The sequence below is a fragment of the Ammospiza nelsoni genome, chromosome 2 (assembly GCF_027579445.1).
Source record: "Ammospiza nelsoni isolate bAmmNel1 chromosome 2, bAmmNel1.pri, whole genome shotgun sequence".
In the NCBI taxonomy this organism is placed as follows: Eukaryota; Metazoa; Chordata; class Aves; order Passeriformes; family Passerellidae; genus Ammospiza; species Ammospiza nelsoni.
The window spans coordinates 114,992,344-115,014,959 of NC_080634.1; the positions used below are offsets into that span (position 1 = coordinate 114,992,344).

Sequence of the window (22,616 nt, forward strand, 5' to 3'; positions counted from 1 at the left end):
GTGACGTCACGGCGGCGCGCGGTGACGCAATCGCGCGCGTGGCGGCGCGGGCGCATGGCGGGCGGCGATGGCGGCGGGCGCAGCCCCGGGGCCCGGCCGGCGCTGGCGCTGCGCGGGGCCCTGGCGGCGGCGAGCGGCGGGGGGCGGCTGCTGGCGGCGCGGCCCGGCCACGGCGGGTCAGTGCGGGGCGTGCGGGGCCGGGACAGCGCGGCAAGCGGGGGGGCAGGGCGGGTCCGACCGGCGGAGGCCGCCCGTGCCCTGTGAGGGGGCTCGCAGAGCCCGTGTGGGCTGAGGGAGGTGCTGGGGCCGTGCGGGAGCCGCTGGCCCTGCTGCGGTTCGTGCCTTTCCAGCTCCTCGGCAGCGTGTTCTGCTGCAGAAACAGCACTTTAAACTTTCTAGCCTCGGCGGTTTTCTGTCATGGTTTGCTCCCCCATTTAAACTATAGCATAGAGAATATATAGATATACACACACTATATGTATATATAGATATATATACAGACACATAGACACATACATATATATACATGTATGTTATAGGTATATAACATAGTGAATATGTGTATATAGCTTATAGAAAGCATGTATAAGTATACATAAAACTACATTATTATACATAAACCCACATTTTTATGCATAAACCCATATTATTATACATAAAACACGCATACCTTTTATGTATAATAATAATGCCTAGAATGTATACAATATTACTTTATATATATATATACCCTATATATATGTATACACACATATATATATATATTATATATACCATAGTGTATATGTGTGCATAACTTATACAAGGCATATATTGGTATACATAAAACGACATTAGTATGCATATAACTATATTATTATACATAAAACATGCATTATATCTAAAACTATAAATGCCTAGAATGTATACAATGTTATTTTATATATATATGTACCCCCACACATATATATGCATATATATGACATAGTGTATGTGTCCATAACTTATAGAAAGCATATAGTTTTATACATAAAACCACATTATTATGCATAAAACTGTATTATTATACATAAAACATGCATTATACCTAAAACTATAAATGCCTAGCATGTATACAATATTATTTTTTATATATATATGTACGCACACATACATGTTATTATATATATAACATAGTCTATATGTGTCCATAACTTATAGAAAGCATATCTTATTATACATAAAACCACATTTTTATGCACAAAACACCCATTATACTTAAAACTATAAATGCCTAGAACGTGTACAATATTATTTTATATATAGATATGTACATACACATCTATATATATGTATATATTATATATATAACATAGTGCATACGTGTACATAACTTATAGAAAGCATATGTTATTATACATAAAACCACATTATTATACATAAAATGTGCATTCTATCTAAAACTATAAATGCCTAGAATGTATGCAATATTATTTTTTATATATATACACACACATATGTATGCATGCATAATAATGGTGTATTTTATGTTCATAAGGAAGGTGCATGTAAATGTCTTCGAGGTCGGTGCCAAAAGGATGGTGTCAGACTCTTTCCATCTGTTGCCCAGTGACAGGGTGAGGAGCAATGGCCATAAAATACAAGAAGTTCCACCTCAGCCCAAGGAAGAATTTCTTTCCATGGGGGTGGCAGTGCTCTGGACAGCTGCTGAGGGAGGGTGTGGAGTCTCCCTCTCTGGTGACAATCCAGAGCCATCCCTGTGTCACTGTTCCAGGGGGCCTTGCCTGGGCAGTGGGTCAGACTGGGTGATCTCCAGAAGTCACTGAGTGGTCTCCAGAGGTGCTTTCCAGCCCAGATGATTCTGAGGTTCTGTGTGGTGTCTGAAAGGAGGTGTCAGAGGATGGGCCAGGTTCTGCTCTGTGGTGCCCAGCGGTGGCACAAGAGGCAAGGGGCAGAAACTGATGCACAGGAAGTTCCAGCTGAACATGAGGAAGAACTTTTTTATTATGCAGTGACCAAACACTGGATCAGATTGCCCAGAGAGGCTGTGGAGTCTCCCTCCCCCTCTGGAGCTATTCCAGAACCATCTGCACACAATCCTGTGCTGTGTGCTCTGGGATCCTGCTGGAGCAGGGGGTTGGACCTGGTGACCCTCTGTGCTCCCTTGCAGCCTGACCATCCTGTGATCCTGTGACTGGGTAAATGCTGCTGGCAGATGTGCTGAGTCTGACAGAAATACAGTTCATGCAAAATGCAGAGTTACTTCACCAGCAGGGGAGGATTTCCTTTTGACACGTGCATACCATCCAAAATTTTATTTTGCCACAGCTGTAACACTCTGGGAACCCACTTGGGCAGAGGTGGTTCTAAGATGGGGGGCAGTTGTGCCCAGTAACTAAAATAAGAGAGTTTTACAAAAGAGTTGCCACTCTCCATAGTTAAGCATGGTTGTTCTAGTGCCAGTAATTTTGGGTTTGTTTTTCCTTGCAGTGATGAGAATCTCTTCGTGTATGATTGCAGCAGTGCTGAGAAGCAGCCCTTAGGAGAGAAAGGGTGAGAAAATCTGCTCTTTTCTGGAGGGTGCATCCCTGAGCTTGTGTGGCTGTGAAGGCACTAGAAGGAAGCCACAGAATAACTCCTTGAGCAGGTGAAGGGTTGGTTTTGCTAACCCTGATGGATATGTATGAATCTGGTTTTTGTTTCTGTTTCATCCAGAGTTTCATTCCACTGTGCACATTTTTTCTCTTTAGTAGCAGTGGCAAAATCAAATTCAGTAATTCTGTCTCTTGTCAGCCAAGACATCTGTGGAAAAGTCCTGCATTTTTTTGTTAGACATCAAAAACAAAAAAAAAACCCCACAAGGCACTTACATAAGTTCTCCTCCAGACCTGTTCTGTAAGTCACAAGAATTCAAAACACACACAGACAAAAAAGTATTTTTCTTAGTTTAGATTCAACCACTGGACATTGTTTTACTTGTAGCCAAACAAGAAACATTTTACTGTTTTCCTCATAATTTATATCAAGATGTGCCAGCATCTTATGTTTTAAATGTGCCCATCTGCTGGGCACATCTCATATTGTTAGAAAAGTTCTTGAAAACTTTTAGAAAATTTTTGTTTTCTAAACAGGCTTTGATCCAGGCTTAGACCTTTCAGTTTCCTTTGTCTTGGTTTATTTCTTTGCATTAATGTCCACGTTGGCTCAACATTTCCAGCAGAAATAAAAGCATTTACAGTTTTACTTTGTTCCTCACACTTCTGGTGGTTTGGGAACAACCCCCTGAGGGAATTTAGTGGCTGTCAGGTTGTGAACTGTTGGTCCCTTCTTTCTATTAGGCAGGATGGAAAAGGGCCAGATAAAGGAAGTGATGACATCCTGGCTTTTGCCTTCTCCCCATCAGGAGGTTATTTTGCCTTGACAGATGACAACAAACGCCTGATTCTGTTCCAAACAAAACCTTCCTGGGAATGTCTCAGTGTCAGGTAAGGAGCTGCAGTTATGGCTGGTGGATTCAGAGTTCTAAAATGGGAATATTTGGGATGTTGATATTTGTTATTACTTAGCTTCCTTTATTTTTTTTAAATTCCTTCACACAAACAAATTTAATGGTTTTGGGTATTCAGAGTATTTGTCAAGGATTGATGTGTGGTCTTCCCCTCACCAAGAATGGGAGTGCAGATGTTTAATATCACTGTCCAAGGAAGGATAATCTCTTTCCTTACCCCAAACCCAGTGTTTTTTATCTTTAAGAACTAAAACTCTGCCCACTCTTGCTACACTGGGGTTGGGCCTGTGAGACTGATGCCCAGCAGTTCAGTGAGTGTGTTCCTTCTGATTCCCTCTGTTCCTTCTGATTATGAGGAGTTTTGGGGAGTTTGTGAACTTTTGAAAAAGCTGTCATCTTTTCAAAAAGCCCATCTTTAGAGATGCTGCAGCTGCTTTTCTTCAGTACATTCCTCTTGAGGAAACAGCCTGTAGCTGTCCACCAGAGGTCCTCCAGTTCCAAGTTTTCTGCTGCTGCTTGTGACAATTCTCTGTAGGAAAATCAGGATTGTGAAGGGATTCTGAGAAAGTACCTGAGCAAGAGGCATCTCTGCTTTCTGTTGGTCTCTGACAAATGTGAGACCCTGGTTGCAAACAAAAATAAATTCAAGTGTCTGTAGCTTGGCTCTGTGTGCAGGATACAGGATGAACCCTTGGGGTTAAACAGGGTTGTGGTGAGGAATGATCATGGCATGAAGCTGTGCCAGAGGACATTCAGGTTGGATTTTAGGAAAAGGTTTTTCACCCAGAGTGGTGAGCCCTGGAACAGCTCCCCAGGGAAGTGGTCACAGCTCAGGAAGGGTTTGGACAATGCTCTCAGGCACGTGGTGGGATTGTTGGGGTGTCCCTTGCAGGGCCAGGAGTTGGACTCAGTGATCTTTATGTGTCACTTCCAGCTCAGGATGTTCTGTGATAAAACCAGAAATGCCCAATTCTGTTCATTCTGTGTCCTGCCTTCCCTGCTGCCCTGCCTTGTGTGTCTTGCCTGTAACATGGCACTGGATAATGGTTTGGTGTTTAATTTCTGCTGAAAGTTTAGCCAGGACCACAGATTTTTTTGGAATGTCATTACCTCATATTGGGAAAATGGGAATACAGGCAGAAGGCTTTCTGCATGGATAACAATGCCAAAGTTTGAGCTGTGTGACTTGTGTTGGTGTTTTGTAACAAGCTCTATAAAGGTCTCACACAGTGCTGGCCTTTGTAGTCAGCTTGTGTCAGACAAAGAGGAACTTTGGAATCTTTGTGCTCAAGATCACAGGTGGTACAGTGAACTTGGAGCAAGACTTTCTGGTGGGCAGAGTAACCTTTTTTGGAACTGGGTTGCCTGTGATCCTGTTGTGGTATGTCACAGACATATTTTATGAAAAATCCTTTCCTTAGGATTTTTCCTCCTGAGAAGCTGAGAGGCCTCAGCAACAAAATGTAAACAATGATTATCTGCTGCTGTGGAATGCAACAGGTGCATCTGTGATTGGTCTTAGGTGGTTGTTTCTAATTAATGGCCAGTCACAGCCAGCTGGCTCAGACTCTCTGTCCGAGCCACAAGCCTTTGTTATTCATCCTTTCCTTTTCTATTCTTAGCTAGCCTTCTGATGAAATCCTTTCTTCTATTCTTTTAGTATAGTTTTAATATAATATATATCATAAAATAATAAATCAGCCTTCTGAAACATGGAGTCGGATCCTCGTCTCTTCCCTCACCCTAAGACCCCTGTGAACACCATCACAGTGGCGTTCCTTTAAACAGCCACTAAAAAGTCTGGGAATTTCTCTCTTCCTACCTGGAGCATAGTGTATTGTCCTCTTGCCTCCACATGGCCACAGAATTTCAGAGTAGGTGAATAAAATATCCATTTCTATGATCCTTGGTGCCCACAGTCCTGTGCTAGCACTCAGGATGTGTTTTCTGGCATCTGTGGTTCTTATATTTATCTGGATAGATGAAAGAAAGCTGATACCTGCTGCACTGGCAGCTGGAACTATGAGATGATGGCAAATGATGAGGGCAACTCAGAGTTCAACTTCAGAGCTTTGTCTGGACAAGGAGCACAGAGCTTGTGGCTCTGTGACTTGGGATATGAGGAGAAAAGAGTTCCAAGGCTCTCCATCTAGGGCTTCCCTTTGCAGTACAGAGTGGTAACTGGAGTAGCTCCTACACAGTTTCTAAAAGTGTTGCTGCAAAGGACTCCTAATACGACAAATCCTACCTTGTCTTTTCTAGGTGTTTAACTCACGTTTTTATGATGTAGAGTGCAAGGAAGTCTCCCAGCCTTCATTAGAGCCCTGGCATGCTGCCTGGCTGAGGTGCTCAGTTGAGAAAATACCAAAGCAAAATGCAGTCATGCAGCTTTTAATGGTCCCCTGTTCCTGTCCCCAGCCCAGGTGTTTGCTGTTACATCAGTCACTCATTTACAGACTCAAAGGTGCCATTTCAGCCCCTCAGTGGTACTCTCACTGCTGCCATTTCAGTAATGTTGCATCTGAGAACTTTCTGCCCAGCCTCTTGGTCTGTTTAACTCCAGGCTTGCTGAAGCTGCCATGCAGAGCTGTTCAAGCTGTGCCTTTTGTCTTTCAGGTTTGTGAGCAGGAGATGCACATCCCTGGTTATCACAGCTGCAGAGGATAAGATTTTTGTTGCAGATAAGTCTGGTGATGTCTATTCTTACTCAATAACAGAACCTAAAGCTGATGGAAAACTTGAGCTGGGTCATGTCTCTCTGCTCATGGATGTGGTAAGTGTGTCTATTTACAAACCTGCATTGGGTCTCTCATTGTTGCTCTTGTCCCAGATTTCTGGTTTGCTTTTTATACTTTTTTAAATTATATAAATGAAATGTGGTCCAGATTTCTTCCTACTGAGTTTGTGTTGGCAGAGTTTGGTAAGGAAGAAAGCTTTTGAGTGTTGAAAAAGTCTTCGTGTTACAGGGACAGAAGTTTTGGTGACAGAGTGTCTTTGGGAGTTCATCCTCTCTGCCATGCCAGCTGAGCTCTTTGGTGTGATGAGTTTCTTTTTGAGATGGAAAGGGTCTTGCAGCTCTGCTGTTGGGCTCAGTGGCTTTCACTGGACCTGGAAGTCAGTGTTGCTTGTCTCAGTGAGTGAGAACCTTATTGTCACAAAGATTTAGGATTCCATTGTTGGTGGAAAAAAGTGACTTTGTGTCTATACCTACCTTTTGGGGTGAGGAGATTTTTTTTTTGCTTTGTTAAGGAGAATTTCAAGGCTTGAACTGCTGGGCACTAAAGCTCTCCCTCTGCCAACAGGCCCTGAGTGCTGACGACCAGTATATCCTGACTGCAGACAGAGATGAGAAGATCAGAGTCAGCTTGACCAAGGCTCCCTACAGCATTGTGTCCTACTGCATGGGCCACAGAGAGTGAGTGCCTTGTGTGCCTTGTGTGCAGCCATGCCCTGCACAGCCACCTCCACCCACTCCCAGTGGGTGAAATCTCCTCAAATCACACTAAACAACAGCTTGGTCTGTGGTGGAGTCATGGAATCGCCTGGGTGGAAAGAGACCTTTAAAAGTCACCCAGAAAGAGACCTTTAAAAACCCCCTGCTATGAGCAGGGACACGTTCAGCAAGATCAGGTTGCTCAGAGCCCTGTCCCAGCTGGCCTTCAATGTTTGCAGGGATTGGACTCCACCACCTCTCTGGACAACCTGTGTTTCACCAGGCTCATTGTAAAACATTTCTTCCTTACATCTAGTCTGAGTCTACAGTGAGTTTAAGCCTGTTATCCCTTCTATTGCAACAGGTACTTCTAAAAAAGTCTTTAAAAGCCCCCTTTATGAAAGCTGCAGTAAGGTCTGCCCAGAGCCTTCTCTTCTCCAGGCTGGACAGACCCCAGTTCTCTCAGCCTTTCCTCACAGCAGAGGTGCTCTCCTGAGCTTCCAGCCTCTACATCAGCAGTCTCACACACACAAGTTTGGGGTGCTGCTGTGATTTGAGATGCTCATCTGATGTGAGCAGTTGTTTTGGTAGTGCTTGAAATGTAGTTTTGTTTTTTTTCTTGTCATTTAATGTGCTATAAGACCAATTAGCAGTGCAATAGCACTGTCCTTGTCCCTGCTGCATGCATGGAGTTAAACCACCTGCTCATCTGCTGGGTTGAGTTCTCCTCACCACCCATCCTGCTATGTGTGATTTTTCATGTGAATCTCTAAAAACACTTCTTTCCCTGCCCTCTGCTTGTTTTTGTGGCCTTCTCTGGCCCTGCTCCAACATGTCCATGTCCTTCTTGTAGCCAGGGCTGCAGACACAACCTCTGGGGCCTGAGCAGAGCAGAGGAGCAGAATCATCTCCCTCCACATGCTGCTCACAAGAGGCTCCAGAAATGGTTAGCTCAGGATGGAGCCTGTCTTAGTCTTAGGAAGTCCCTAGGAACTGTCTTTGGAGGTTTGAACACATGCTAATTAAATTAATGGCATCTCAGAGGAGAATTCAGGCTTGTTAGGTTGTGTGGTAATACAGATAAACCTGGCTGTGTCACCAGGGTGGATAGAGCCTGGGCACCAGACTGCAGTGTGCTGGAGAATGCACTGTGAAATAAATTCAAGAAGATGGAGAGAGTCTATAAGAGCTTGGAGTGACAGGACAAGGGGAAATGCCTTTGAGCTGACAGAGAGTAGGTTTAAATTAGATATTAAGAAAAAATTCTTAGCTGTGAGGGTGGTGAGGCACTGACACAGATTAGCCAGGGAAGTTGTGGATGCCCCAACCCTGGAAGTGTCCAAGATGTTCATTAGTGGTTGCAGAGGGAAAAGCAGTGTAAATTAATTGAAATGTATCCCAAAATTAAATATTTAAATAAGAAATTTAAAAATGGTTTACATAAAGCAATAATTGTCTTGTTTCACAGTCTTGGATTTTTTTCTGTCAGTGGGGCTCATGGTGATTCTTGCTGGATCTGTTGTGCCTGCTTTGTCCTGGAAGTTTGTGTTACAGTGACCAAATCTCTTCCTTTTATTTTTTCACTCTATGGCTTTAAAGCTGTGCCTGTTTTCAAAGGCAAGACTGTCCCATTCAGGTCATGTTCTGCTCAGCTCACTGTGTTTGAGCTCTGAGATAATAATGATCCCCAGAAGTTGAGGTCACCGCTGTGTGACGGTGGTCACAAGGGTTTTCAGGATGAAGAGAGAGACGAGAATGTTGATTCCATAATCAGAAGGCTTGATTTATTATTTTATGATATATATATTACATTATGACTATACTAAAAGGAAATAGAGAGAAAAGGTTCTCAGAAGGCTGGCTAAGCTGAGAATAGAAAAGAATGAATAACAAAGGAGCTCTCTCCAACTCTGTCCTGGAGAGAGCTTGGTCCTTGACTGGCCATTAATTACACACACCCAACATGGGCCAATCACAGATGCACCTGTTGCATTCCACAGCAGCAGATAACCATTGTTTACATTCTTTTTCTGGGGCCTCAGCTTCCCAGAAGGGAAAATCCTAAATAAAGGGTTTTTATGAAAAGATGTCTGCGACACCACTGCTCACCAAAGACAAAACAGGATCACCAAATTCTGGAGAACAGAACTTCTTGCTGAATGTGGGCTGGTAAACTGCCACATTAAAATTCTCTGAAGATTCCTTTTAAATCATCTCCCAACGGTGTCTGGGGAGATGTGGCACTCTGGAGGCTGAGCCATCACTGCTGTGCTTTAAAGGATCTGTTGATCCATGTTTTTAATGTGCATCATGAACTGAGAAAGGGGAATTTGCTACCTGAGTAAATCTGTCTCCACTGGCACTTTTTGATCTAAATGACAATGTTCTCAGCTGGGAGGAAGTCAGTAGTATTCCCTGAGTGCAAATGGGGAAATGAAATTCTTTATTAAGTAGAAAGTCAGTAGTTTGTGTAGTGCATGTTTACTAAGTACTGTTGACATTTTCTTCTTCCTCCTAATTATCTTGATGTGGAAAATCTGTTTGTTTATTGTAAGGTTCTCTTTAAAACTGCTGTTTTCTCTTACTGTGTGTGTTTAAAGACCAGGGTGTCAAGCAAGAGAGTTCAACTTTTGACTGCTTTTCCTTTAGGTTTGTAAGCAAAATACTTGTAATACCCAACTGTCCTGACCTGCTCTTGTCAGCTTCTGGGGTATGTATTGCAATTTCTTCCAAAAAATGTTGGGTTTTTGTATGTTTGGGTTTTTAAATTATTATTTATACTTGTGTTTAGGCCAAATTCCTTGGGATACTTGGAATAATCTCTCATTGTTTGCAGCATGGCCTTCCTCCTCCTCCTTTTTCTTGGTTCTGCTCAGTGTTCAGCCATTCTGTTGCTGGATCACCAAGAACCTTTTACTGTGCTTATAGTAAAAGCATCTTTGGGCTGGTGAAATTACCATTAACTCTTGCTCTGGAGCACAGACATTGCCTTCTTGGGTGAGAGCTGTAGAAATGAATGTTCCTCCCTTCCCTCCCCTGCCCTTTTCCTGAACTGATGGCATCCTGCTGCCATGCCACACATGTAGAGGGATGGAGCTGGCCTAAAAGAAGGGAAACAATATTTGTTCCCCAGACTACCAAAACTGCACAGGAAACAAATAATATTTCCTGTGAAGATCACAGTAACTCCTGCCATTTGGTTTCAGCTGCTGTTCTTGCTTCCCTAAGGCTCTTGTCCCTCTTAATTATTGAAGCAGCTCCAGTGCTAGTGCTGCACGTGGCTGTATTTCACTCCTAGCAAATGCTCTTGGCTTTGTTCTTCCAGAGAGGTGTTTAGTCTCTCTTCAGGAGGTTGCTAAATCAAATGACAATTTGGTTGATAACAAGAGCATGGGGCAGAGAAGGGCAGCCTGAAAGAATTGCCATTAAAATGCTGAGCACATGCATGACTGTGCTGCTTAAAACAGGCTTGAAATGCCCTCCTCCAGCTCCCCAATTTCCACTTCAAAAGGAGAATTAAAATTAGCATGATTGAATAATTTAGAATGCAGGGGGAAATTATGTTAATTAAAATGCTTTATCTGCAATTTGAGGTCTTAACTAAGTGACTATTTAGCAGCTTCTGTGGGGAGCTCTTCAGGGAAGCAGGGTTTAGCTGAAGGCCAGGAGTGGCCTCTCTTTGCCTGAGTGCTGATAGTAACAGACTTGTGTCCACTTCCATCTGTCCAGGACTCCACTCTGAGACTTTGGCAGTATAAAAGTGGAGAAGAAGTGCACTGCTGTCAGCTGAGTGCCATCTGTGGGCCCCAGGCAACCAAACCAGACCAGGTGTGTCCATGAGTGCCAGTGCTTTTGCTGTGCTCCTGATCCTTGGCAATGCCAGATGTCTTGGTTGCATTTTCCCTTCTGTCACTGGGTTTAGAACTTACAAAAGCTGTTACAACAGTCTGGGATTTTGGGAGGACAGTCCCTGAAATCCATTCCTGTGTTTTGTGTGAATTTCTAAACTCTGCCAAGCAGTGATCAAAAGAAGCTGATTCTAATTCTTCCCAAATTCAAGTTCTGCACAGTGGGCAAAGCCTTCACTTGAAATTTTTTTTCCACCAAAACCACAGGTGTTGTAGTCTTCTAGGCAGAAAACATCCTGTGACACTGGGAAGATCTAAACATTCACCCATTTTTTTTTAAATGCTTAGAAGAGGCTTTGTAATATTTTTAACCAGTGATCTGCAGTAGTGCCCTGTGGAGTCAAAACTCTGGGCTTGTTATTTTAGGTTCTCTCACAGCTGGACAGTGTCCAGAATTTAAATGTGTGAGTCCTACAAAAACTGGAGCTCTCCTGAGCTTCCAGCCTCTACATCAGCAGTCTCATAGAAGTTTGGGGTGCTGCTGTGATTTGAGATGCTCACCTGATGTGAGCAGTTGTTTTGGTAGTGCTTGAAATGTAGTTTTGGGGTTTTTTTTCTTGTCATTTAATGTGCCATAAGACCAATTAGCAGTGCAATAGCACTGTCCTTGTCCCTGCTGCATGCATGGAACTAAACCACCTACTCATCTGCTGGGTTATTTGAGTTCTCCTCACCACCCATCCTGCTATGTGTGATTTTTCATGTGAATCTCTAAAAACACTTCTTTCCCTGCACACCACAGCTGCCTCCCAGTTTTCAGGTGACAACTGGAAGGGAAATCCACTGTGGAATCCATATCCAGGCAGAAATTGGATTTCAGTTCTGCCTTCCCTCCTTTGTGCTGTGATTTTGCTGGTGGGAATGTGTTGTGCTTCACCTCCCAGCAGCTGGGAGCCACTTGGATCACAGCTGTCCCATTTACATACTGGGAATCCTGGGTTTGGCCAAGGGTTGGGCCCCTGGGTTCCTGCTAGCAGAGATTTGGGTGATGTCCATATGGACAATTCAAGCTGCTCCTTGGACCCTGGAGTCTTCTGGAAAGCACACCTGAGGCACACACCTCTCACACACATTCACAAGGTCTCTGCCTCTTTTCAGCTCAATGGCAGTGCTTGAAATCTCTGAAAAAGCTGTTCTTGGGGTTTTAGGCAAGTGAAAAAGGTACAAGATTGGGTGACAAGCCAATCTAACTGGTATCCACTGATACTCTGGGTGCAGCATTTGTTTCAGAGGAAATAATAGGTTTATTTTAAAACAGTTCGCTTTCTAGATTTGTAGGATCACTGGGGACAAGTAAGCAACTAACTGAAGTGGGGAATTCTGTGACTAATATTAAAAATGCTATTTTGTTCCTTAGACTGGCTTAGCATTATTAAGATGGCTCGTGAGTAAATTCACAGTGCTTAATCTGACACTGAACCCTAATTCCACTGATTCCAAACAAGTTAATAAAAAAAGAATACTGAACTATGCAATAAACCTTGAATGTAGCATTGGATAAAATAACAAATGTCAGGTTGTTGCTGCAGGTAGGAGCTGATCTAAGAAAACCTCTCCAACTCTCTTAGAATGTTTTTAAATGGAGTTTAGTAATATTTGCCTTTTCTCCCTTCCATAAGATATTCCACATGTTGATACAGCCTCAGGAGAAACTGGAGGTGCCCTTTGCTTGAGGAGTTTCCATTTAGCTTCTTTACCCCAGTGTGAGTAAGCAGAGACAGAAAGGGAAAGCCCATAAACTGTGGGTTAATAATTAGAACACAGTAATTAAGTAATAAACCTTATTCCTGCAGTGCTTTGCAGTTTTTCCATCCACTGCCACGTGTGGTGGTGCTGTTGGAAGGCACATGGTGGCCTGTGACTTGACTCTGTGAAATCCTGGACACTGCTCACTCTCACAGGTGTTCTGCAGTGAAAAAACTCATGTTCTGCTGGCATCACAGTGCTGGAAATGCCAGAGGTGGCATCTGGTGGCAGTGTTTAGTAATCTGTGCATCCAGGTGTGTCACAGGCATCTCCACAACCCAGAGGGACATTCATGGTCTGAATTTAAGGTCACAATCTCTTGAGCCAGCTTGTAACAACACAGTGTGTGCAAAGGACTCTGCAGCCAGGGATCAGATGGGGATAGAAGCGCTTTTCTTTTCTTTTTTTTTTTTTTTTTTTTTTTGTGTATTGTTACATTTTATTTTTACCATTGATAGCCAGTGTGAATGCAGTGGAGCCTTAAACACAGCTTGAAGCTCAATGGGGATGGAATCATCACTAATGGTGGGACATGTGAGCACAAAACTGTGGGCTTGTTTTGCTTGGCAGATGATGAATTTGAGTCTGTTTGGGGAATGTAGGAGTGTTTTGAGCAGTGTAGCATTGGTTTCAGCTGATGGCTTGCAGATCCTCAGTTCATTTTCCCACTAGAATGGGAGTAATTCTCTTAATTCCATAGTGCTATATAAATATTTTCCTGCTTCAGAGCTTTCACCTCATCTGATCCTCTTGACAGCAGAAGCTTGTTTAAAGTCCAGAACATGAATTGCACAATTCTACCCCAACGCACCAGTACATTAATTTTTTATAGGGTCACTCTTCTCACAGATGACATCAAAAGTTAATTTTAAGGTGTTGGCAGGCTGATAACAGTGCCATATAAATGCTGTCTTGAGTTCAGAGAGTATCAAGTGAACATCTGTTTGTCACAGAATGTTCTTGTAGCCCTTCCTTAACTGATTTAATAGCCCTGTCCTTGACCATGATACTGCTGTGGGTCGTGCATTCATTTTGCTGATTTTTTAACTTACCCACGCATGGAAAGAACTTGGAAAGAAGATGCATTTTCCTGTCTCTTTCCAGCTGTGAATAAAACCTGGTTTAAATCAAAACAGCCTCCTCCTCCCTCCTCCAGTGGGGTTGGGAGAGAGCTGCTGCCTAATTCAAGTTCACAGAGCCCTTTGTCTCTCTCACAAAGCTCTTGGCTGTGTAGGTAGGCACTTCCCTGCATGTTTGTCAGGCAACAGGCAGAGAGGCAGAGCTTTGTTATTAGAAATAAATGGCACAGGTTTCAGCTTTTATATACATATATATGTATATAAAATCTATTTTGGCTTGTTCCTTTAAGTGTCTGAAGAACCCACTCATGGCTTACAGTAAATGGGAGCTGTCAGTTCTACTCCAGAGCTGTGCTGTAAGTGGCTCCATCCTGCAGAAACAGCATTTAGCCACATTAGCCACACAGAACCTTTCTGGTTCAGCCCACTCATCCTACTTGGTACTTGTTTTGTGTCTGTGTGAAACAGGGGTCCTGGTGCTGAATATGGATTAATAACTTCATATTTCTGCAGAGTAGCAGGAGATCAGTCCCATCTGTTCCCAGGAACTCTGAACCATATCAATCCTTTTGATAATATTTTTTATTAAATGCTCCTCTTCTGTCCAGACAGGTGGTTGAGATGAGTGAGAAGTGTGTGCATGCTGTTCTTCCTTCCCCCTATGAAATTGTGTCACACAATTTTTCTCATGTGCTGAAGAAAAAAAAGAATTGTTTTCAGCTCTGTTATACCATGAATTAGTTCTCTTTCCCACAGTTGGTTTATCTCTTAGTGGTTGCATCATGTGCTGTTGACAAAATGGTTAGCTTCTGGTGGTAAACTTGCTGACTTGAGTTTTTGGAAGCTGTACAGCTTATTTTGTTTTCCTGCAGGGTTTGCAAAACTGTGAAACAAGCACCCTGACAATATCTATACATCACCTGGTAGCTGCAAGGGTAAAATCCTGTGGTAACTCCCAAATTTACTCCAACTTTGTGAGCCAGAGCTTCTGTCCAGTCACCAGTGTTGTGTTAGGGAAGAAGGTAGAAGTTAAAAAAATGAATATTTGAGGATACATCAGAATTCAGCCAGCAGAGTGTCAAAAAGATGTATTTTTCCTGCCCTAAAGGAAATAAATCTCTGCTTCTCTACTTGGAAGGTTTCAGTCATCAGCAGTGTTGGTGTTGTCACTGCTTATAAAATACACTTGAGAGCCAGCCTTTTGCTGCTGCAGTTTTGCTATTCACATTATGTAATAGATACTTTGGAAAAAGCACCCCAGGACATCATTTTGCAGTTTTCCTCCTCCTCTTAAGTTCTTCCCACTCCAGGAGCCTCAAATGAGTTGTTTTATATTTCAAGTAGAGTGGTTTGTGCAGCAGAGGTGCTGCTTCTCTCAGATAAAACAGGAGTGTGATGTGGGGTTTTTTTGTTGTTGTGTTGGTTTTATTGGGGATTTTTTGTTTTAATGAGGGAAATGGCCTCAGGCAGGCCTTCCTTGTTGCTCAGAACACATTTTCTGTGGAGCAGGATGGCTTCACCCAGACTCAGGTTGGAACAGGCAGCACAGCAGGGATATTGGGGGTATTAGCTATGCATCACTATCTTCGTTTTTTAACCAGCACAACAGCAGCTAATAGCTTGTGTTTGTAATGTCTGAGCTGCTGGAGTGATACTCTGCCTGAGCAGGTTTAATGTCAATGTTTTTGCCATTAGCATTGCAGGAGAGAATGTTTGGAGGTGCTGTATTTTCCTTCATCTGCTGCTTTGTCTGCTAAGAGTAGTTCACTCACACCTTTACATTTCATTTTGGGACAGTGTGGAAGGGAGAAGTATGGAAAACTTTATAAAAACAGCAAACACTGGTACAAAAATAGCCTTGACTGCAGTTAGAAGGTAATTAAGTTGCTTAACTTGCTTTAAATTAAGACATCTGCTAAATTTTAAAGGCTCCTAGTGAAATGGAATGTGAATTTTTTGCCCATAAATGGCCTTAACTTACAAGGATGTTTTTTTATCTATTCCTAATAGAAATACACTGTGTCAAGGATAACCTACTGCTGTCAAGGTGGTTATGTTGCCATTCTGTGTGACAGGTAAGAGCACATGGAATAATGCCTAAAATCATCACAGCTACTGCAAAGGCATGAGCAGCTTTCCCTGAGCCTGGAGTTCTTGGTAGCGTGCATCTCCAGATGTCCAGGAATGCCTGTGGCCTCCCAGGGAGCCTCTGGGTCCTGGACTTGCTCTGAGTGCAGAGGGGAGTGCAAGGGTTACCTGGCTCAGTTAATTTTTGTGATTCAAACATGATTCAAACAAATGATTCAGTTTGTGATGCCTTTCCCTCAGTGGAGGAAGCACAAGGATGGGATGTACAAGAGCTGGGGATGTTTTATTTTGGCTGGTGCTCAGCTGTGTATTTACCTTCATTGCAGCCCTGTAGGCCAGTGTGTCACAGTGCAACACTCCTCATAAAAGTCCTTAGTAATCCTTCTGAAATTCCCTTTACTACCCTTTCTTTTAAAGAGGAGGCAGCACTGGCTGCTTTTTCTTTCACATAACACTTGAAAAGCTGTTTGGTACTTTGAGTATTTACAGCTTCTGACTCAGATCATGTAAGCAAACAGCATTTGAAGTGCTCATTGTAACCACTTGGCTTTGGCTCTGTTTGGAATTGGAGTGGGTGTCTGTAGTTTGCTGTACAAGTGATGGCTGTAGGTGGATTTGGTAATAATGGTAATTAAGTTTTTCCTTTCAAAAGTATTCCCACAGTCTACATCTTTCAGCTCGATGCCACTGCCCAGCAGCTGCTTTACAAACAGCAAATCTCCCTGAAGCACAAAGGCTGGGACATTGCATTTCAGGAAATGGGAGACCTGTGGATTTTGCAGGAAGACAAGGAAGCTCCTCTCCTTATGTACAGAGCATGTGATGGACAGTGGAAGGTACTTTTCTAATGCTGGAAATCCTGTTTGGTGATGTCTTGAGGCCACAACAGAAGTGGAGTTTGCTGTTCCATGAAAGCTAAAAAAGCACCTTTCTCTCTGTCTTGAGGTGGAGTAAAAGCCATAGGTACACATCTCATTCTTCCCACCTGTGTGTGATGCAGAGGTGTCAGGAGCTTGTTGTGAACCCCAGTGTGTCTGTTGTGAGCTAAAGCTGCCATCTGCCCCAGCAGGATCAGAGTGCTTGTCAGCACTCACTGCTTTAAACCATTGCCTGAGCTTTCTGTGGGCTACACCTGATGATTAAAAAAAAAAAGCCAAACCCCAAAACCTACAAAATCCCTTTGGATTTGCTCAGGAATTCTCACACAGCTTTCCTTGTGCCTGCCTCTGAGGGATCTTTTCCAGGACAAGGCACCCTGGGAGCAGTAAGGGAATTACTTTTATTTTCAATGAGAACAGGGAATCAGATTTGGGGTATGTGCTATCTAGTTCTCTTTTATTGCCTATTAAAAACTGGAAACTCATTTGTTATCCTTGTAAGTCCCCAGCTAATTATGGTCTGGTTGTGAAGAGGTTTTAATGAAACTCCTGAGTGTGTTCTTTGACCCTAATGTGTTCCCTGGGATATTTCTTTTCCTCACAGATTAGCAAGTGGGAATCAATGTCTTTGTTCAAATGGCAAAGCTTTCCTAGCAGAACTTGAGATCTCAGGCCAGGTTTCAATAACAGTCCTAGAAAAAGGAGCCTGGAAGAGATCATGGAGGTTTTACACCTACTCTGTTTCACTACACACTTCTGAGAGCTGGTGCATTTTCAGCATCTGTGGAACATGAAATTGTCTGTTAATCTCAAAATAACATGCAATCTTCCTTCTTTTCCCAGGCTGTAACTGATGACAAGGGATTACAGAAGATGTCAAAATACATTCAAGACAACTGGACAGTGTTTGAAGGTGAGAAATTTGGCTTAAAGGTTTAGGAAATGCAGTTTTTACAGCTGAAGCATAAAATTTAGAACAAGATTGGAGTTCAGGTCAGTTCAGCTGGCTCTTGAGGCCACTCAGTCTTTTCTCAGTTTCATCACTGTCTGGTGTGGAAGTCAGTGCAGATAATGAGGTGTGTTGAGGGCTGTGTTATCACAGAACCATGGAGGAATTTAGAGCTGAATTGCAGCCTTATAACTTTTCCACAGACACCTTATCACAGGGATGCATCAAACAGCCTCTGGCAGAGCTGCTGGAGTCTGTCTTACTGCTGTGGTATCAAAAACTGCTGTGTGTTGTCTTGTCTCCTGCCTGGCTGTGAGGCTTTATCACAGGTACAGTGGAGACAGGATGGAGCAGCTCTGCTGTAAAGATGGGCTCACCTTGGCAGGGCAGGATGAGGAGCCTGATGTGACTGGAAGGTGTGACCCTGGATGGGACAGCAGATGACATTGCTTAGTGTCTGGCTGGCTCATTTTGTTCTTGCTTCCTGCCCCACCCCCAAGTCTCTGTCAGAAAAATAATTTCCTCATTCAGACTCACCCTATGTTTCCAGCATTTTTTGTATTATAAACAAAAATAATATTAAACTATATATACTATATATACTGAAACTATAGCAGAGGTTGTGGCTGCAGGGTAGAGAAGGGCTGTGGCATGTGCTAAAATCTCAATTAGGTATTGAAACTTCAGTCATAGAAATTTCTATCCTGCACTTTGCTGGGAGACTGGAATCTTCCTTAAAAACATGGTACAGATTCCACCAGTCTTATGGTCTGTTCATATGTAAAGATGGAAGAGCTGCAGAAATGTTCAGTCTGGTGTAAAGTCTCCTTAATATCTGGTACTGGATGTTGTAGCATGTAGCTGTCATTAAGTTGGTTATTAAATTGTAATTAAGGTGGTGCAGTCTGTGTAAGTCAGGTGTTCCTTTGGAAGGGAGATGTTTGCATGGAGATGGTGCAGACTTGATAGTTACAGGCAGGCAGATAATTAGGAGGATGAGGGCTGAGTGGAAATGAGCACAGAGGAGCAGAGAGAGCAGGCAGGGGGAGAGGTTCTGGGCATAATTAGCACGTGGAAATTCAGTCACCAGCTCGTGTGCAGCTGGGAAAGGAGCACAGCTCACATGACAGGGTTCATTAGTGTTAATTAGTAAGGGGAGGCTCACTTGATGAGCACTTATTCCAGTGCATAATTAGTGCTTTAAAGGGAGTTATGTCTTCTGAAACAAGTGATCATTACATTGTATTCAGTCCCAATCCTTGCATATTGTCCTTTTATAAGCTTTTCTCACTTGTCTGGGGATGTACAAGAGCTGGGGCATGTTTTATTCTGTAGGATTTGGCATGTAATGGTCAATCTGGAAGTATCACAGAATCCCAGGATGGTTTGGGTTGAAAGGAACCTTAAAGACAGCCCAGTTCAACTCCTTGACAGGGACACCTTCCACTAGTCCAGGCTGGTCAGAGCCTCATCCAGCCTGGCCTTCAACACTTCCAGGGATGGGACATCCACAGCTTCTCTGGGCAGTCTGTTCAAAGTGCCTCAGCACCCTCACAGGGAGAATTTCTTCCTAATGTTGAATCTAAACCCACTCTCAGTTTGAAGCCATTGCCCCTTGTACACATGAACCAGTTTGGCATTGTGCTGTAACTGATCCCAGGAGAGGATTTAGTGCAGATTGATCAAGTGGAGAGTAGCATGGCTGTTCAAACTGGCAGCATGCAATTTCTCCCAGAGCCAAAGGCCAGTAAAGCCTCTGAGTGCAGCACCCCTGACAGTGAAAGCTTGAGCATTGCTGAGGACCACAGAGGGAAACTTGATTTGTTGGTCTACCAAGAAACAGGGGGATGCTGCATGTGGGTTTCTGTGGAATATCACACTTAGCTTCAGGACCAGACCTTAGCAGGCACTGCATTTCTCTTTATTTGTCCTTTAAAAATTGTGATTTTTTTGGGAAAAGAGGAGAACTGGAGATAACTGGCTTTGTCAAGTGCCATTCCAACAATTTTTCAGAAATATGGACTGAGCCAGCTGGTCTCATTCTGTGTTCTCTACAGAAACAATCTGAGGAGGGATTTAGCAGTTAATTCCCTGCTAAACTCATCTAAACCTGCAGTCTTGGGGATGCTGTGAGGAATATTACCCTGAATTCACAGAAGGTGGAACGTTGGAACAAAGGCTTGGGAATCTATGTGCAATAGAACACGACTATTTGAAATCTGCTCCTTTGTCCTTCTTTGAAGTTAATACTCCAGGAGAAAATCCAGCTAAGCACAGTTCAGTGGCAACTCCCTTTGTAGTGCTTGGGTCTCAGGGAGCAACATCAGCAGTTGAAAAACAGAAGCCCTGAAATTTGCAAGTGTCCAGTGTGTGAGGAGAGCTGAGGCCTCTCTTTGCTTCACTGTGAGCTGCTTGACTCTGTGAATTTTTTAGCCTTATGTGGAGGCTGTGCCTGGCTGGTGAATGCTGAACAGGTGCTTGCCAACACAAACCAGGCTTACACAGTGTAAATGTTGATATTTAATCACAAGTGGTTTGGGTTGGAAGGGAAATTAAAGATGATCTCATTCCATCCCCCTGCCATGGGTAGAGATAACTTCCACTGTCCCAGGCTGCTCCAAGCCCTGTCCAGCCTGGCCTTGGGCACTGCCAGAAATCCAGGGGCAGCCACAGCTGCTCTGGGCACCCTGTGCCAGGGCCTCACCACCCTCACAGTCAAGAATTTCTTCCCAATATTTAATCTAAATCTGCCTACCTTCTGTTTAAGGCCATTCCTCCTTGTCCTGTGACTTCATGCCTTTGTGAAAATCCTTCTCCAGCTCTCCTGGAGCCCCTTGAGGTATTGGAAGGCTGATACAGTGGATAGGACTACAGTAAATGAACTGGAATGCCATTATCTAAAATTACAGTCCAGGAAGTCATTGATGAGACCTCTGAGGGAATTAACAGCTGTGTTAATTAAACACCTTGCTTTGCCCAACTCCAGGTTTTGTTGGTGCAGGGAGCTGCTACAGCCACCTGTACAAGGCCTCCTTTGATAACATGGATGAGTACCTGCAGAGGAAGGAGAAAAAGTTACAGCAGCAGAAGAAGAAGCAGCAGGATCTGCAGCATGGTTCCAGTGAACAGGCCAAAAAAAAGATGAAGACTGAAGAGCCATCACTATGACTGCTGTGAGCTTGTGATCTTTGCCTTGAGGAAAGGAAATGATCCAACTGTGGACTGTTTTTATATGAAAAATGAATTATGCAAAAGGACTGGTTTAAAATTTGATTCAGGTTTTCAGGCAGGCTGATATGGCAATATCCTGTTTGCAGCAAGTAATGCATTTACAACATAGCTAAACTGTCTAGCAGAATACAGTGTCAGTGGCTCAGTCCTGTGAATCTCTGATGCATGTTCTATGAATATTGGAGATGGTCTTTCCCTTGAAACAGGATGTTCTTTTTGCCTACTGTGTTCAGGCTTTTTTTTCAGGTGGAAACATGCTGATTAAAGTGGATACAACTTTATTTTTATTACTTTTGGTTTGGGTTATTTTGGGGCTTTTTTTAAAAACTTTTTTTAAAAGTCTGTTAGTTAATGTAACTAACTTAGTGTGCCTGGGTATGGGAAAGGGAGTATAGAAAAAACTCTTGCTGGGTATGAGAGGTTTTAGCTGAGACTTTGCCTTCTCTGTTTTTATCCTTTAACTTTGGTTCATATGGTTGGGATTTTGCCTAGCTTCTAATCCATTACTTCCTACTTGTGGAATATCTCTGTAGGAAGAAGTGCAAAAGTTAATTTTGTATTCTGCAAAGTAAAAGTAAAACGTGTCAGTCAACATTGTGCTATTGGAAGCTCTTCCCATTGCAATATGATCCTACTGGTGTCTGTGAAAATCATTCCAGAGGCCTGGGAGCAAAATTTGGAGTGCATCTTGCTTTTTTCATGGAGAACTTTTCCATTTTAATTATCCAAGAGATACATCTTCTTGAGAAGTTATCAGTGAGAGCCTTATGGGCCCATCAGGGGGGGCAGAAGATGTGTTCATCTGCCAGATGGTGTCATGTTCATGTGGAATATCATGTCCTTCACAAAACCAGCTGTGGAAATCTGTACAGTCCATTAAAAGTACTCAGAATTAACCTGTGCACTGTGAGTGATTCTCTCTGGAGTGTCTGGACACAGAGAATTTTTGCATTCAAATGCAGATGTGGGGCCCAGCTGCTTGGTTTGCTGACAGCTTCTCCCTTGCTCCTGTGGAAGATGCTGAATGTCAATAATAGAGCTCAGCAACAAGTAGGCAAATTTCTTGGTAGTTCACCTAAATGCCATGCTGGGCTGAAAAACTGTAATTTCAGTCCAGTGGTGCAGCTCTGGTGATGAGGATTTTTCTTGGTTCTCAGGAAGGGGTAAGAAGCTGCCATCTGAAGTGCTTTGATATTTGGTAGGAGTGGTGGCTTGGCTTTTAAAACTTGGTGGTTCTTGTGTTATTTAATTAAAGAGAGGCTCTAGGGAAAGCAGTTGGGGAAGCACTTAAGGAAGCTCAGCCTCAGAGTGTAGCTTTTATTTAGGAGTAGATTTGCTGGTGTGCAGATTCTGTAAAATACCACCAGAAATGGGCTTCTATTCACACTGCCTGTGAACCAGACAGGACAGCAGGAAAAGGTTCTGACTAGATCTTTTACTAGCTGTGAAAAAAAAATTATCTCATGATGAAGCTTGCAGACACCATGCAAACTCCAACATTTCTTAACAAATTTGAATCTGCAGCAGGAGCCTGTATTGGGTCACTTGCAACCCATTTTCTCACTGGAGGAAAATCTGAGGAGGACACAGGTAACTGCCTTCAGTGGTTGGTTGCAGATCCTGTATGTCAGTATTAAACTTCTGAAGGATCAGAGGCTGCCATGGCAATTCCTATTCCTGTGAGGGATATTTTTCCCCAGCACAGAACAGACCTTGACAGTGATCTCCTCTGGCTGCAGGCACTCCTGTGATCCTCACCCTGCTGCTCTCCTGGAAGAAACCCAAATTTTCTTCCAACACTTGAACTCATGACAGAT

At 43.3% G+C, this 22,616-nt stretch overlaps 1 protein-coding gene across 1 annotated transcript; it reads left to right on the forward strand.

Moving 5' to 3' along the window:
- Positions 1–54: 54 nt before the first annotated feature.
- Positions 55–21,700, forward strand: WDR4 (WD repeat domain 4). Its single transcript, XM_059466717.1, has 11 exons — positions 55–176; positions 2,470–2,532; positions 3,318–3,464; positions 6,104–6,260; positions 6,790–6,902; positions 9,570–9,630; positions 10,650–10,748; positions 15,664–15,728; positions 16,394–16,577; positions 17,463–17,532; positions 20,555–21,700. The coding sequence occupies exons 1-11, from the start codon at positions 55–57 to the stop codon at positions 20,734–20,736; spliced, it is 1,263 nt and encodes a 420-aa protein (XP_059322700.1). The 3' UTR covers positions 20,737–21,700.
- The last annotated feature ends 916 nt before the right edge of the window (positions 21,701–22,616 follow it).

Bases quoted from the DNA above. Each gene is read 5' to 3' on its own strand.
- WDR4 (XM_059466717.1), top strand. From the start codon at position 55: ATGGCGGGCGGCGATGGCGGCGGGCGCAGCCCCGGGGCCCGGCCGGCG. The intron at 2,533-3,317 runs GTGAGAAAATCT...TCTTTCTATTAG, and splicing joins CAGCCCTTAGGAGAGAAAGG to GCAGGATGGAAAAGGGCCAG. The intron at 3,465-6,103 runs GTAAGGAGCTGC...TTTGTCTTTCAG, and splicing joins TGGGAATGTCTCAGTGTCAG to GTTTGTGAGCAGGAGATGCA.